The sequence below is a fragment of the Plectropomus leopardus genome, chromosome 10 (assembly GCF_026936395.1).
Source record: "Plectropomus leopardus strain MGB_pleo_1.0 chromosome 10, ASM2693639v1, whole genome shotgun sequence".
Lineage (NCBI taxonomy): Eukaryota > Metazoa > Chordata > Actinopteri > Perciformes > Serranidae > Plectropomus > Plectropomus leopardus.
In genome coordinates, this window is record NC_142185.1 from 24192321 (window position 1) to 24209347 (window position 17027).

At 38.3% G+C, this 17027-nt stretch overlaps 2 protein-coding genes across 4 annotated transcripts; one reads left to right on the forward strand and one right to left on the reverse strand.

Annotated features, from left to right (window-relative positions):
* Positions 1 to 212: 212 nt before the first annotated feature.
* Positions 213 to 6636, reverse strand: u2af1 (U2 small nuclear RNA auxiliary factor 1). The gene is made up of 8 exons (XM_042495337.2): positions 6482 to 6636; positions 4947 to 5034; positions 4324 to 4390; positions 3831 to 3880; positions 3131 to 3229; positions 2877 to 3010; positions 1208 to 1300; positions 213 to 1114 (listed from the first exon to the last, which is right to left on the reverse strand). The coding sequence occupies exons 1-8, from the start codon at positions 6523 to 6525 to the stop codon at positions 991 to 993; spliced, it is 699 nt and encodes a 232-aa protein (XP_042351271.1). The 5' UTR covers positions 6526 to 6636; the 3' UTR covers positions 213 to 990.
* A 2666-nt stretch (positions 6637 to 9302) lies between these two features.
* Positions 9303 to 16565, forward strand: gabpa (GA binding protein transcription factor subunit alpha). 3 transcript variants are annotated; one of them, XM_042495333.2, is made up of 10 exons: positions 9303 to 9781; positions 11968 to 12067; positions 12162 to 12306; positions 12431 to 12515; positions 12637 to 12861; positions 12954 to 13148; positions 13946 to 14002; positions 14836 to 14961; positions 15089 to 15281; positions 15794 to 16565. In XM_042495333.2, exons 2-10 carry the CDS (start codon positions 11991 to 11993, stop codon positions 16014 to 16016), a joined length of 1326 nt encoding a protein of 441 aa, XP_042351267.1. In that variant the 5' UTR covers positions 9303 to 9781; positions 11968 to 11990; the 3' UTR covers positions 16017 to 16565. The 3 variants fall into 3 exon arrangements, with proteins under 3 accessions (XP_042351267.1, XP_042351268.1, XP_087939465.1); XM_042495334.2 differs by having other exon boundaries at positions 9303 to 9446; XM_088083339.1 differs by lacking the exon at positions 9303 to 9781 and adding an exon at positions 10050 to 10256.
* The last annotated feature ends 462 nt before the right edge of the window (positions 16566 to 17027 follow it).

Below are 17027 nucleotides of genomic sequence, written 5' to 3' on the forward strand. Positions count from 1 at the left end.
AAAAGAAAAAAAAGAATTGTTTTCAATATACTTCATACAAAGCAGTTTTTTTTTTGATTATCACAGTCTGCGATATTTCATTTGTGACAGTGCACCTCGTGGAAATAACATGTATTTTCTCCGTATGCTAAGTATGGTAAAAACAACAACATCAGATGGTAAATAGTTAAAATTACAGTTTGAACACTTGAACAAATTACAAGATACTCAGATAAAGTACTTAAGTAAATGTATTTCATCAGTTGAAATCACCAGAGCTATCTTTCAATGGCACCAAACATCCAGATGCACGGCACAAAAACTAATGACCGTAGCCAGAGCAGAATGATCTCATTTCCGTCGTACATCTCCGTAACACAGTAAAAGACCCAAAAGTTAAACAAACACTGTGCCTTCAGGAAACGTGTTAAGTAAAAAAAAGAAGTCAAACAAAAAATGCTTCCTCAATTTAAGTTAACAAGACAATACAGCAGTACCGTTCTCACTTAAAAAGCTTCTCAGAAAAGTAAAGACCGATAAAAAACGTGATCTTTTTGCTGCCTTCTGTTTTAAATGAATAAAAAAATTGGGTTGAATTGCAGGAACGTTAACTGTCTGTATCTGATAAAGTTAACAGGATTTAAATGTGAAACTGTGACCTCAGGGCAATGAAATGAGTTAAACTGCACATTCGGTTTAATAATCGTCAGTGTGCACATTTAGTTTTTACTGTATTCCATCAGGAGCAGTCGGCACATAAGAAAACTATTTACGCTGTGTAACAAGTACGATTCATCAGTCACGTTGAGTAAAAATGTTAAATTTAATGAGGTGAAAGTCATTTTCAGAAATAAAGAAAAGACAAGTTCGTCAATGCTGTCACAGCTTCAGAATCAGGTACCTCTCAGTTCGTCCTCAAAGGGACCTGGAAGGGCACAAACTTAAAAAAAAAAAAAAAAAAGACTGGGGATGGATACAGGGAGGGGGGGACAAGTAGTCATGGCTTGTGGTTCAGAACCGTCCTGAACGCTCTCTGTCTCTGGAGCGACGTCTCTCGTGGTCGCGGCCGCCTCCTCGACCTCTGTCCCTCGAGCGAGATCGCCTCTCTCTCGATCGAGACCTGGACCTGTGGCGGCTGTGGAAGTGAAGGAGGAGCAATTATGAATTTCTACAAAAACAACAGGTTTACTGAAGTGCCTGAATGTGAAAAGATGACGGATGTGTTTACCTCTTCCTGCGACGTCCATAGAGCTCTCTCCTCAGCTCACGCGAGATCGGCTTCAGATGCATGAAGTTACAGAAGCCACCTCGAGTGCACTCCCTGTGCAGAGAGGGCAGCGTGGAGCGGAAAAGACAGCACACAACATTTTAATTGATGAAAAACTTACTAACGTTGACATGCTGCAGTCAAAGTTGAGGGCAAGGTTAGGTTTTCTTTTTCGGAAAAAAATCCAGCGTTCCATTATATACGAGGAAAAGAACGGTTGAGGTCGTTTTCTTCTCTCTTTTGGACTACGGTAATGTTATACCGCTTTCCCACTAAAATAGCTGCATGCACGCCGGTTTTTCAAACATGGGTAAACCCGCTTAATCCTGCATTTCTACTGCCAGCGAAACGCTGCATCATACGAGTCGGCCTGTCTGTCAGCTTTTTTTGGTGTGTGTTGTTTTGTTGGTGTGTCTGTGTGACATCACGGACAGGCAGGAGAACAGGTAACAGGTAAACAGCAGCAGGAACAGAGGTTTTTGAAATCAGAAATAACTCATATTCAGGAAGGAAGCTGGGACATATTACAGCTACTCATTTTTATAAGCACTGATAACTGTTAGAAAATAAGTAAAAATAGGAAAATATGTGCAACTGTGCATTATTAGTGTGTATATAAATGCAATGCAAAATATTGCATTATGAAATTACAGCAGAGAATACTGCAGCAGTTGAATTATTGCGCAATTTATTATACAGGTAAGGCAGCGATGCACAGTAGAAAATAAAAATATATATTTAATATATAATAAATAAATTATGGGGTTATAGCTGCTGATGGTTGAAATAAGTCCCAGGGTCGGTCTAATGACCGAGTGTCTGACACACAGAGGAGGAGAAATGTTTGACGGCCACAGGTTTGACAGGCAGGAAGTAACTCGTAACAGAGACACTGAACCGAAGCTTTAGGTTCCCACTTACAGATCACAGAGGATATGAAAGCAGGCAGCGTTTGAGCCGGAGGAAGAGTCACCGCTCCATTCAAGGAGGACAATAAACAACACACCCAGAGACCGCTACAAAATCATTTAAAAAAAACAAATACAAGAACCAGTGTGTCATATTAGAAACAACTGATGTAATGTTGTGTTGATTACAAAGAAGATTTTTAGAGATTGTAAAGTCGCCGCCAACAAAGCTGCAAACTGTTGGCAGCTCTTCATCCCCCATTTGGCAGCTGAGCTAATGTTATATTACAACATGATCATTTCAACATAAGTGAGCAGTATAAAGCTGCCTCACGTTAGCTGTGTGAAATTGTTTCAACAAAGCTGCGGCTCGGCTCCAAGTGTCCAGAGACCACGATTATTATTACTTTAGGTATTCAGATTCTGTTTCAGTTTCAGTTTAAAAATGAGGAACTTATAAACGGCACAGATCCCCGTTTTTATTTCATGGGAAACAACTGGAAGCAGGGAGGTGGTAGCGACCACACGTTTTAAAGGTTTCGGGCCGAACTGGGTACAGTTTGACTCACCGATCAAGAGGAATTGCTTTTTTTATGATGAGAAATCGCAGGCTTTACAGAAGCTGACAGACAGCAGAGGTCTTGATTTGAGATATTCCCTCCCACAATCTTTTATATGTTTATTATTGAAGCTTAAGCTCTATACGAAAACGTCGCACTCACCCCATCTCATACTGGCGACAGCAGGCTTCTCTGAAGTCTGTGACGGGGGAGAGCTCGGCATGGATGGGCTGTCCGTTAAACCACCGATTATTCAGATCTATCACCGCCTTCTCAGCGTCCTCTTCATAACGAAACTGCAGAAGGACATCAAAAGACAGACAGAGTGGCGTTGATTAGAAAAATAAGTGGCTCTGGATCAAGCTTAAAAACAAGGCATTACAGTAGTGGTAAGATATTTTGGACCTGACACCCACCTTCACGTACACATTTCCTACTAGGTGGTCCCCGAGGTTGTCACATACGTTCATCTCCTCCACCTCTCCGTACTTTTCTTCCATCTCTGTAAAGACCTCCTGCAAGGGGAAAATTCAGCGTCAATTTATGTGTTTGAGTGTTTGTTGCGATGTTGAATTACATTATTATTATTATAACTGCCATCTGTTACGTTTATTCTTCTAAAACTTCATTCATCTTTAACTGCCTTTCGAGATCTGCCTGTTTTATCACTTTTATTCTTTTTATTTGCTTTATTCTTGTTGACCTCTTGTGTTTGCATTTTGTTCTTGCTTTTCTTGTTTGACTCTTTGTCTTTCTAGACCTCTCTCTTTTTGGCATGTTTGTTGATGTTTATTTCATTAACCCCTACGTTCCTGCCTTTGTTTTGTCTGTTAATGCACTTTGTAAACATCTGTTTTGATGATGCTATATAAATAGTTATTTTTATAATTATTATTTTTACAATCCCTTAAAGGAAGAGGCAAGATAAAATTTGGTGCATTCACACATGCAAAATAACCCCACTACCCTGATATTTAAAAAACAAAACAAAACTAAGAATGTGTTAAATGGCTAAATTATTTGATTATTTTTATGTAATTAACAGCTACATGTAACATCTGTGTATATATATATATATTTATATATGCACTAAATCCTCCGAATGGCATGACTTACCTCAAAAAACTCATCATAGTGCTCCTGCATCTCCATGTCACTGATGGCACCTAATGGTCATAAGAGAGAAGAGATAGCAGGAAAAACAAAACAACAAATCATAGATAAAATGGATTATTTCGGCCCCGGCATCCTGGGGGCTGTGTTTATAAACACAACTTCTCCCCCACAAATATTCATTGGAACAATATTGATACAAACAAGTACTTCCTTTTGCAGAATTGGTTTGACAAAAAAAAATCCTATTAGTAAGTCAACCTCTAAATGGCGAGGGCTTTAGACATCATATTAATTATTAAAATAAATATACAAATAATATATTTAAAAATAAAAATCAATAAAATATAATAAATTCTTCTAATTATTACATATAGTAAAATATATGAAATAAATGGATGTGGTCTCCCTTTGAAACCTAAGGAATACTCTGCACATCTCTATTAACTCTGTAAATACAAACAGACAAGCAGTCGAAACGTAAAGAAGTACTTACAGGTCAGACCATCAGCAGACTGGGCACTGTTCTGAGGGTTCCTGTAAATGTTCAGGAGGGCAATTGTCTGAAACCAAAAAAAGTTAGTTATTGGAGTGATTTGTTTTGATTAAGGTTGGATGTTGAACCACTGTACTTTTTTGCTACCACCTAAAATGTGTCAACAGCACAGAAAACTGCCAAATAGCAAGTTGCAAAAAAAAGTAAAAGTCAGATTTTAAATGCAAGAAGACGTTTTTCTTTGCCATCTTTTGCTGACTGAGTACACACAAATAACAAGAAAAAGCCTTAAGGTTTGCTTCATTTTGCAAATAATACTAGGATGCATTATCTGAGTGACACCCTGCCTTATTGACTGTCTGATATTATTAGGACTCAAAGAAACATATGACACATAGCTAGGATTTGTAGATCACAGATAAAACCTAAAACCAGTAAGTTCAAGCGATGTCAAGTCAATTTTATCCCGAACGCCAACCGTTAAAGGGCAGATATGCTCTGCCCCTTTCAGACCTAAATCTTTCTATATTTTCCATTTGACATGGGGAAATATTGTTTCCCCCTGTCAGGTTATTTATATTATAACATTTTGGAAGAACAACAGAAAAAAGGTATGATGTTACCTGGCTGAATGTCGGCTTGTTGTGTAATCTGGAGCAGCGATCTCCATGTCGGCAGGCACCAATTTTAAAATAAAAAGAGCAGTTGACCCTGGGGGAAAAGAGGCAATAATAAAAATAAGTTAAAGTTATCATTAAAAAAATCTCCAGACTTTGTCAGTATTTTTGAAAGAAGCCATCTGACTCCAGAAATGCAATATCACACAGGGAGTTTTCTAATTTTTACTTTAAAGAGGACTAAAAAGAATCAAATACAAAAGAGGTGTCAATAGGGGTCGACCGATACTGTTTTTTTAGGGTCAATACCAATAGCATTTATTAGTATTAATGAGACCAATAACTAATATGCATTTAAAATGAAAATATCTGTAAAAAAGTAGAATTAAGAATATAACAAACTCTAAGACAAAACTCTGTTTAAATGCATTTAGTAAATGATTAATAAAAATTGAAACTTTCAACATCACATACAGCAAGTTCCCAGGCACTTTTTTATATATAGAGTCGTGGAAATTTCAATAAATAATGCATAAATAAAAAAGTTCCCTGGGGTTTTACAAAGTAAAAGTCTTTCATGCTGACACTTTCTTTTAAATTAATTAATTATATCTACAATCATTAAAATGCAGATACAGATAATTGGCAAAATGTCAAATATCAGTCCCAATAATCGACCACGCTGATAATCTGTCGACCCTCAGATATCACAATAGAATCTATCAATTCACTGTTTCAGGTCTTTCTGTCTTTGACATTTTGTTTATTTTCAGCTTGGTTGAACCAGAGTCAATTTTTATTTTCTGTCACACAGAGATACAGTGAAACAAAGTGAACTAAACAAAAGAATGTCTTGAAAACATGCTTAAATCACTTCTATATGAGGTAGACCAACAGTACATAAACAAGTATACTATGGCTAAAAAACTTTTTAACTAACGTTATTTGTAAAAGCTTAGTGTCTGGGTGTTTACTGAATGTAGAGTTCACTAAAGGGCAGGACGCGTTTACTTGCTCCCATTCATTTACCTTACTCAACATTAACTGTCCAAAATGATAAGAAATATTAACACTGTGCGGTGTACTGATCAGTGAGCAGATATTGAACTTTAATTAAGTGATTAGGAGGCATGATTGGAGACTATCCGTGTATCTCCAAATGAAACAAAGACTTCTGTGGGCTTCGGAAAGAAGCTAACTATTGCTAACTAACACGAGGGTAGGTGGTAGTTAGTGTGCTATTTCAATACAGGTTATTGGGTGAAAATATTTTGTTCTATTTCTGAAAGAAGGTGACTTGTTGCGATTATTTTTCCCGACCATCCAAGCTCTGCACAGCACACAGATACAGTAACGGCGCGGTATTTTACAAACGTTAGCTAGCCTGTTAGCATTAGCTTAGCTTTCAGTTGCTAAACCGGGTTAGCAGCCACAGACTGCAAACACCGCTTTGTATAAAGTTGGTAGTCAAAGGAGAGTTTAACGAGTCAAGCTTATAAAAAACCGTTCAACAATTTAATAAATCAACGATAACTACTTACTTATCTTTCTCTGTCCCAAAAATGGACGCCAGGTATTCTGCCATCTTGGCTCGCCTGAGTTCAAGCAGCCGCAACAACGACAACACTTCCGGCCAACTCCTCCACAATAATCGGAAACATTGAATCTTGGTTTTTATTTAGTAATGATTAAAAATGCATTTTCTACAAAAAAAAGTTGATCCACTTTTGATAGGATCAGAATCAGAATCAGAAAAAGATTTATTGCCAGGTATAGTTAACACAATACGAGGAATTTGTTCTAGTGGGTTGGTGCAACATAAATATAGAAAAAAAAACAAAAAAACAGATAAAATAGACGATACAAATATAAAATATAAAAAGTACGAGTCTAAATATAAAAAGTACGAGTCTAATATAAAAAAAGTACGAGTCTATAATGTGCTATAATAAATGCATATAATAAATGTGCATCTAGACTGTAGAAAACAGGTAATCTCAAAAAAGGGCTATTGTCAAAAACTCTTCTTTTTGCAAACACCCCGCACATATTAAGTTAACATCCGTAACTCAGACTCAGTCCACTCATTTAAACCCAGGCTTTAATAAGCTACCTTCCTCCCCAAATCTGAACTGTCACAACTTGTATATTTTGTATTTTTGTTCTAGGCATTTGTTCTTTTGTTTTTAAGAGTATTTTAGGTCCTTTATTTTGTATTTGTATTTTTGTATTTCATGTAAAACACCTTGGAGTTCTTACAAAAGTGTCCAGTGTCAAAAAGTCCTAACAATTATTCTAATTATTAATTTTATTAGCGTACAACAGTTAATCATGAGCAAACATGCCCGAGCCCGATGGAATTTTAATAGAAGCTGGTGATTTTGATAATTTCATCTTTAAATTCCAGAGATGCAGCAGGATCAAGAAGAAATACAGTACTTTGTACTGTGTATCTTGACATGACTTTGGTAAAAGTCACCTACTAGAATATTACTAGAATAAAAGTCTTAAAGTAATGGATATTTACTGTACTTAAGTATCAAATGTAATTTGACCGCCTTAAAAACCCCTGACGCCTTTATTTTGAAGGTGAGACACACAGACCGGATTTCGTCAATATCGTTTATTTCCGTTTCTACTGAGATTTTCGAAACAAGAGCTGCTTTTATATTGTATGTACATTACGTGCAGTGATTATGTGTTACATATTATGTAGCATCCTTAAATGCCTCTGAATCAGTTGGTTGAATCACGCAGTGCTTTTAGTAGCACAATTCTGCATTTTTAGTTGCATTTTTTTTACTATTCCTTGACAGTGGAGGTCTGCTTTAAAAAATGTATCAGTGATATCTTTTCAGAGGGCCTTGCAGTGTGACTGCATGTGAACTTGAATAAAAAGCTTATTTTATCCTAGTGTTTCAGGAGCTACAGTGCAAGTGAGTGTGCATTAGTAGGAAACTTTAAAAGCATGAATTATACACACGGTGCTATAGGATCTAAATGCGCTTTCTATATCCTGTTTACAATATTTTTGCTTTTTACGTGCCGTTTTATTATAGAAACATTTAGAGATTGCCAGGCAGAAACATTATGACATGCAAGAAAATGAGTGTACAATGAATGTAAAAACAAGCCAAAACCTTTGTCAGAATATTAAGGCCACAAACAAAAGCAATTAGATTTGATCAAGGACTTTATTATTATTTCCACACTTAAACATTTAATGTGAGAAAATGCCATCAAGAGTTAGAAACATTACTGCAAATCATTCACCAAACATCGTCACATCTGCATACATTGGTTTATTCATTATGAATATTGGAGTAAAAAAACAATGACAAAAAAAGAAAAGGGAAATGACTTGAAAAAGTACTACAAAGAAAAAAAAACTGAAAATAATAAATACATAATCATAATAACTATACATTGAAAAATTATAGTTCTCTGGATATTTCACCTTAAAATAAATAAAACATTTTTCTACATTTTTTCTCTCTTCTTTAACAAACAAACAAAAAAGAAGCAAATATTTAAATTAATTTTCAGGTTATATTCTTGTCACTTTTTCCCCAATTTCTTTCAATTAGTGGGGTATCTCTTGCCATGTTTCCCAAGTATTTGAGTATTTTTGCTTTTGTTTCAAAGGCTTAAATTCTTTTGAAAAGTGCCTGAGTGCCACACAAGAAAACAGATGTCGCTCAGGTTTTAAACGGTTTATCAAACAAGATCACACATCCCTAATAAACATGTAGCTGATAGAGCTGCTAAAGACAAATCACATTTTGTGTTTCCCAAAATAGTTTTAGGGAATATGATAATAATTTTGTATTTAAAATTATGTTACAAAATTAAAAAAAAAATAAAATAAAAACTTGTTTTGCCTTTTTGTGTGTGCTTATTTTCAGGAAATTTGCTTCTAACTTTTTTTTTTTAATGTTTTGCTAAATTTTGGGCCACGTATTAAGTAGCTTGTTGCCTCCCCCCTGTGTTTCTGAAAGACATCAAACCAATTCGTTCAAGTTTCAAAGGGTTAAACAGCTTGCAGAAGACACTAGTGACTTAAGGATTAAAAAATGATTGTATGGGTTACACATTTTGTTAGTTACTTGATGGAATTTGATGGGAATATTTTTGTTAAAGCACTATAGAGCGGATCATTTTAAAAGCATGATTATCCACGACATTAAATCTGATGGCAAAAACACCAACATAACTCCATTGTTAAAACAACAAACTGCACAAGATGGAAACAAATGTGTACAGATCACGATCCAAACTTACAATAACACCAAGAAAGTCCACGCTAGAATAAAGAGAAGTCACATTTTGTGTTTTCCCACACTAGTTTTTGGGTAACTGTGTTGCCAGTTAGTCTCCGCCCTCTGAGTGTGTGTGTGTAGTTGACCAAAAACTTGCATGATACGACTCGACTGTGTGTGAATTTTGGCTCCTTTCTCCACCACAGTTGAATACAATCAGCATCTTTCACGGCCTGAATTTGAGCAGGTATGGATCTATCAGAGAAAAGCTTGTTATAAACAAAGTGTCATGTAGGGTGAATGTCGTGCTCGCAGTCTTCCCGCTATTTTGTGGCTAGCTAACGTTAGCTAGCTGTTGTTGATTAGTGGGAAGAGGACGCCTACCTTCGCAGAGCCAACTTCCACTGAAGCTAGGCTAACGCAGCTTCTCCCGGTGCTTTCTCGCCATCTGGAAAACTTAAATAACGTTATTATTATTATTAATTATTCCTATTTTACGACAAACCCAGATATACCAGTTCTGTTAGCTTGGTTGCTAACAGCAGTGAAGAGGAGCCTGCTGATCGCCGCCTCAAACACACAGTGCGTATACATCCAGAGACGATTAAAAACCCGCTTTTTTAGTCCTTACTTCCCCGTATAGTCGCAGTTTGTGTTTAACCGAGCCTCGTTTCGGTATATTCTCGACACCGCAGCAGGTCTTTGTTGTCATTTTCCCCCTGAAGCTTGTGTCGTATTTATCGCAGCTGCTCTCGGAAGTCTTGTAACGCTGTAAACCTTAGCCAGGATTTCCGGCTCCTTTCCATTTGCCCTATGCTGTTTTGTTTCCGTTTATTCTATTTCCGTTTTAAAAGTTTTCTACGTGCAGAGTTTAAGTGTGATTTAACAAAGATTTGTTTCGGCCATGCAGCGCAGTGCGTTTTTAGGATATTTTAACGGTTGTTTGGCACGCGGGGACCGACGGTTGTGTAACGGGCAGCCTCGCCCCGCGGAGCTAAAACACGAGCTAACTTGGTTCACTGCGGACCAGCTTCAGTGAATCCACACGTGCAGCCAGGTGTTTAAATCTCACTTTTATGCGTTTTTACAGCATGTGCTCGTGATGTGTGAATATGTTTGGGCACTATTTTTGATAACTGGTGGCCTAGCGGTTGGCCTTTAGTCGGCGGAGCCTCGCCCTCGAGTTGGCTAACGTTAGCAGCTGGAGCAGACTGAACTGTTCCGGGCGGACAACGAGGAGTCGAGGCTCAGAGGCCTTTAGACCAAAACCCCCAAACTGCTGCTTCATATTCACATCATGGACCCTTAACCCACTGCCACAAATCACACACCACTCACCAGATATTCTCCATTATCAAAACATACATTTTTCAACTTTTTAAAGTGTATTTTAATTGTTTATACTACTAGACTTTTCAAATAAATACTACATGAAAGAAATAAAAATCTGAATTTCCTTTCCTGCAGTGAGCTGCGGTGAATCTGAATCAGAATAGGATTTATTGCTAAGTAGGATTTCAATTTGTTTTGGTGAAAACATTAAACATACAATAAACATTAGGAGGATTAAATAAGAGGCAATATTTAAGTTTAAATTAAAAATGCAAAGATACCTTTAAAGTACTATAACAACAGATGTGTACACAATATAGCTGTTTTAGAATAAACTGCACAGTTTTGTGTAGGGCGAGCAAAATCTGTGATATTTAGTCATATTGTGTGAAGATCAATGTTTTTAATTTATATTTCCATGTTGTCATTTATGCTATTTCAAATGTAACAATTTATGATGATGTCACTTTTGGCCTTTGAAAAGTTTGTGTTTGTGTTTATATTAGAAAGTCGACTAATCTAAAATTAAGAAAACAACCATTGCAAAACAGTCAGAAGGGTATTTAATTTAAATATTTGTATTAAAACATTTTTGGTGAATTTCAGTGACTTTAATCCGTACATTAATTTCCCCATATATTATATAAACTATTAATAACTACATGCATGTTGAATATAATTTATTTAGTGCAGGATCAATGAATAGCTCTACAGTTTGGGGCCTCAACTACAACATTTATTGGTTAGAAAGTTTCTATCAGCTAACTTTTTTCTTTATATATGTGAATCGCTTGGGCCCTGAAATATTTTTAAAAAATAGTGATATTGCCCATCACTAATTTCCAGATCCTACGAGGATGTCTTCAAATACGTTTTTTTTATATGACTAACAGTCTGAAACCCAAATATCAACATTAATATAAAAAAGAAAGGGCAGCATGTTTTCACATTTCAGAGGAAGGAATAAGAAAGAGTAAGGTATGACTTAAATCATCAGCTGATTGACCAAATTATTGATTGATTTTAATGGTCGTTTCTGTACCGCTTAAATTAAGACAGCCTTTGTGAATACATTGTCAAATCTTTTGGTCATATTTTTCCAAGCTAACTTTCATGGTGGACTTCGATTGTTTTCCAAAAACCAAACTGAATATGCTGAAATATTAATTTTATTTTTATTTATTTATTTATCTATTTTACAGTTTTCAGCAGTGAGTTTTTTGCATATAGTGAGATAAACATTCATTTGAGATCGTTTTTTAATCAGTGAGAAATAAAGCAGAGGTGGAGTTGTTATTTTGCAGGCGCAAATACCATGTGGACTAGGTTATCACCGATAATCAATCAATTTAATTGGTCCTTTGTCGTACATTTTTGGTCCTGTTAAGTGATAGTAATATGTATGAATTAAACACTCTTTCATTATTTCCCTTCAGCTTGGCTCTCTGCAGAGAACAGAATGTCTAAAAGTGAAACAGAAGAGATGATAGAGATCGAGATCGATGAACGGGAGAAACAGGCGTGCCTGGAGGAAGGGTAAGCGAGATGATGGTGACTTAAACTGCATACTCTTGCACATGCAATAAAAACACATTTACAAGTATTTGAGCCTCTCCTTTTATTCGTGTAGAGTTGAGGAGCAGACCATCACGGCATCAGATTTGATTCAACAAGATATTGACATCAACGAGCCTATTGGCAATTTGAAGAAGCTCTTGGAGCCTCGTATCCAAATTTCACTGGATCCATATGAGATCTGCTTGCAGGACATTCAGGTAGGTATACATAAATAGATAATCTCATGATCTCTTGTTGCTGTTGTCCATGAAACAGTCTGATAGCAATCTCTTGGAGCAAAGCATGTGTCTGATTCAGCTTACCTGTTGTTTTTCTTCTTAGCTTCACCCTGACCACAGCCTCTTCGATCAGGGAGTGAAGACAGACGGCACCGTGCAGCTCAGCCTGCAGATTATTACCAAACCAGGTATTGATAACACACCTCAGAGACCAGGAATAAACAGCCATAAATAGTTGTCTGTGTCCAAAATTAAGTTTGCACATTCACACATGAAGGTCGAGCATCTCTGTTGTTTCCCTTCGTCCAGGTGAGGAGAAGTTGAACATTTTGGAAATTGTGAAGCCGGTAGAAACAGTCGAGGTGGTGATTGATCCAGATGCAGCCGGAGAGGAAGGAGCTCTGGTGGAGGAGGGTCAGCTCATCGCTGTGGAGCGATCTGGCCTCTCTGATGAGACCTCGGAGCAGGTCACACGCTGGGCAGCAGCACTCGAAGGCTACCGCAAAGAGCAGGTTCGCCTGGGTATACCTTACGGTGAGAAACACTTTAAACAGATACACTACTGTAGGAAAAACAATCCTTAATGTGGTGACAAATAAACACGGTGTGTCTCTCTCTCTCCTCAGATCCGGTGCTCTGGTCAGCTGACCAGGTGATCCACTGGGCCGTGTGGGTGATGAAGGAGTTTAACATCGATGAGATGGAAATTGGCAGCATTCACATCCCAGGCCGAGATCTCTGTGGATTCAGCCAGGAGGAGTTTCTTCAGAAAGTTCCCAATGGAGAGATACTCTGGAGTCACCTGGAGCTCCTGCGCAAATGTGAGTGAGATAGAGTTAAAGGTTTGAGGAGAGTGTGTGTCCACACACTGAGTACGTTTACGTGATGTTAGAAAAAGTCTAATTATTGTGTCAGTCCTACTAAACTGGACTTTTAAAATACGTGTAAAAATGTTAGTCCAATTGAAATCAGACTCAGTCACATTTAAATAACATACCAAGATAATTCGGTTTGGGGATGATTTACTCGTTGATGTATACGCCTCAAATGGACCAGAACTGGCTTTGGCAGTCCGCACATGCTTCATAGTCGCCGTGCCAGACTTTGACCTGGAAGCATACATTTGTGGAAGAAAGCCAGGAAAAACAACAGATGGGGAAGAAAACAAAGCAATATGAAGGTATCAAGTAAAGCATAGAGCACATACGAAAGGTACAGCACTGAAACAGTTATCCATGTTCTCTCTGTTCGACATGAAATCTGTTTGCTAACGTGTTTTGGTGCGTGACGTAATCTGTCAACCTGAAGACAGTCCAACAGCAACTAGCTGAAAGAAGGCATACTGCATCTACCGTGGCAGAGTCAAACATACTTCCATCACTAAATCGATTCTCCCCCAGTGCTTGTATACTGGGACAAGACCAGTAGTCCAATTAAACGGCCTAATAGAGCTTTGACTGTAGCGCGACTGAACTGTGCATGTAAACGTAAAAGTGTTGATGGTTGACAGTCAAATAAAGGCAACAGTTGCATCCCATTTGTTCGTGGGACAGAAATCGGCAGCCTTTGATACAGAATTTGTCCTAATTCCTTAACTGTCCTATCCTGTTAATTTCAGACGTGTTGGCGAGCCAGGACCAGTCTGGAGGCGACGCTACTGTCACCATCGACCAACGTAAGTCTTGTATTGCAAAGTAAACTAAAAAGGGGCAATTAAAGGTCTCCATAAAACATGGAAATGTTCCTGAAGACACTCAACTATGGACTAGATTTTGCCAGTCATGAGTTGCTCAAGATCTTTATCTGATCCGATGAGACATGACACAGAGAACCCTTTTACTAGCCTACAGGGTAGTAAAATCTTTTTTTTTTTTTTTTTTAAAAAAAAGAGTTGGAACAGACCTAGAAAATTTAAAGCTGGGGTAGGAAGAAAGCGACTAAGAATACACCCCACTCCTGCAGCTCTCCCCTCTCTGTCCTAAGCCCCTCCCACCAGGTGACCACAGGCAAATGCACGAGCTTCACACAGTAACTGAACGACTTTCAGAAATTCTAGAAAGTCCAGTTGCCAACGATTTAGCCTTTAGAATCCCCACAGTAACCCAGTTTTCCCCAAACTTTGCATTATTTAATTCTGTTTCATTGTAGCGCTTTCTCTCAGCCCCTCCTGGCCCAGCACTCTGTCTCTGCTAATCAGACCACAAATGGGACAAGAATTAGCTCGCTAGCCACTCCACCGTCCGTCCGCCTCGCTCTCTGACACTGCTTCCTCGGGACGAGAGCCGGAGCTTGAATTCAGCCACTTGAATTACAATATGCTCAGTTTATTATGAGATTTATGCCCAAATGATGCCCAAATTAAACTGCTACTCCAGCTTTAAGAGAGGATACTGATCTTTTCGTGCAGATTTAACAGTTCTCCTTACAACACAGTGGAAACTAAACACTAGCAGTTGTTGTGATCAGTGATACTCTGTCTATCTCTAAGTTTTCCGTCCGTGTCTCCAGCTGTGCAGATAATTCCCGCTCAAGTGAGCACACCCACTGCCATAAAGGTATTGAAACAGAGCCGTGGCCCTAGAGCTCCCCGAATTTCAGGAGGAGAGGAACGCAGCTCGCCTGGCAACCGCACAGGTAGTGTGTGTATATACACACACACACACACACACACACACACACACACACACAGCCTCTGTCTTCAGACAGCTTGAAAGCACAGATTAGCTGCAACTACATTTCACACGAAATACCTTGTTTCCAGGTAACAACGGTCAGATCCAGTTGTGGCAGTTCCTGCTGGAGCTGCTGACAGACAAGGACGCACGTGACTGCATCTCCTGGGTGGGCGAGGATGGAGAGTTCAAACTCAACCAGCCAGAGCTTGTAGCACAGAAATGGGGCCAACGCAAGAACAAGCCAACGATGAACTATGAGAAACTCAGCAGAGCCCTCAGGTTTGCATCTGTTTTTAAAGCTTTGCATCAAACTTTATAAAGTCAGCTTCATAAAACTGATTAAAAAATGGTCAAAATCTGTGCAGAAGACCCCCAGAACACACACCCACTCACAACGAAATTGCAAACTAAGGATAACGCAATATGTGTATCATTCAACATGCTTTCGTTTAAATAAACAGTAGTATGTATTTACCATATCATTACTTTAACAATTATATTTTTGTTAACATATAAAACTAATTATGTAGTTGCAGATTTATGTTATTGAACAATAAAACATTCTCAGTGGTTTTGTCATATCTACAGAAATCTCATTACTGCAAACATGCCCTGAAATATCTTGATATTATTTTAAGGCCATACCGCCCACCCTTAGTGTCATAGTAGCTTGTTGAAGATGTGTAATGGTGAAAACAAGACGTCCTTTTTTGTTTCAAATTTATTTAAAAAAATATTCTCGTCTGACTTTATTTGTGCAGCGAGATTCTGACTTTTACGTTCTCCTGCAGGTATTACTACGACGGGGACATGATTAGCAAGGTGCAGGGCAAGCGTTTCGTCTACAAGTTTGTGTGCGACCTGAGAACTCTGATCGGCTACAGCGCCGCTGAGCTCAACAACCTGGTGACCGAGTGTGAACAGAAGAAACTGGCCCGCATGCAGATGCACGGGATCGGTCAGCCCATCACCACAGTGACGCTGGCCACCACGACACTAGACAAAGACAGTTGAAGGAGGACGCATCAGAGCGCACTCCAGCTGCCAAAGTTTGTTCTCCACCGCTGATTGGAAATCAACTCTCTTCTTCGACACGGCTGTGTTTATCAGGCACAGAAATGCAAAGCTGATCCCTGATCAGTGCGGATTAACAACTTTGTTATTGTCTTTACAGTTTGAAGTTATACTGAGGCAGGAAGAAGTTTTATCTTTTCTTTAACTCTAACCAAGAGAAGTGTGTTCAGGATGAGGAGATGGATGTGTGTGATGACTAAGAAGTGCTCTGTGTGTGTGTGTGTGTGTGAGTGAGAGTGAGAGAGACTGAATGTATGAGTGTGTGACTGAGTGATGAGCTTTGTGTACTGCGTTCCTTGTCTGTAGTTTAGGATCATTTCCACTGTATATACCGGTACTTCATGTTTTTGATAGCCACAAGGACAAGTGTATTTTCATATTTTCCATTTATAGAGGACCTGTTTTGTATTTTATTTAGTGTTTGTTCCCTAAATTGTTGGACCCTTTTTTGTCCACTAGAGGGAATAAAGTGGCAAGCATTTTTCTTAATGTCTGCGATTCAGTCTTTTCATCTCTCAGCCCAGCAGAGTGATTTCCAAGTAATCACACTGATGTCAGTTCAAAATGAACAGTAAGTGACACTGATGATACTCTGTTTACTGCTCTGAGCAGAATGATTTAAATGCATTCAGGACACAATAATACGGACACTGCGCGCTTACAGGTGTTGTATCAAAGTCTGGTGCCCTTTGAAATAGTGTTCCCCTCCTGTTAAAATGTTTCCCACGGCACCAACACTGGAAATTCTTGCAGTGAAGTATTGAATTCAGATAATAAGCTACCTCTAAGTACAAGGTTTCCACACATTTTCATGGACAAAATTTCAAAACTTTTCCATGACAGGAACCATCAGGATTTTTTTCCCTTGCCAGACTTGCCAGTCATTTTTTAACATTTCAGTTTCAGCTAGCTGGCATACATGAAAGGAGAGATGTAGCTGGGGAGAAAATG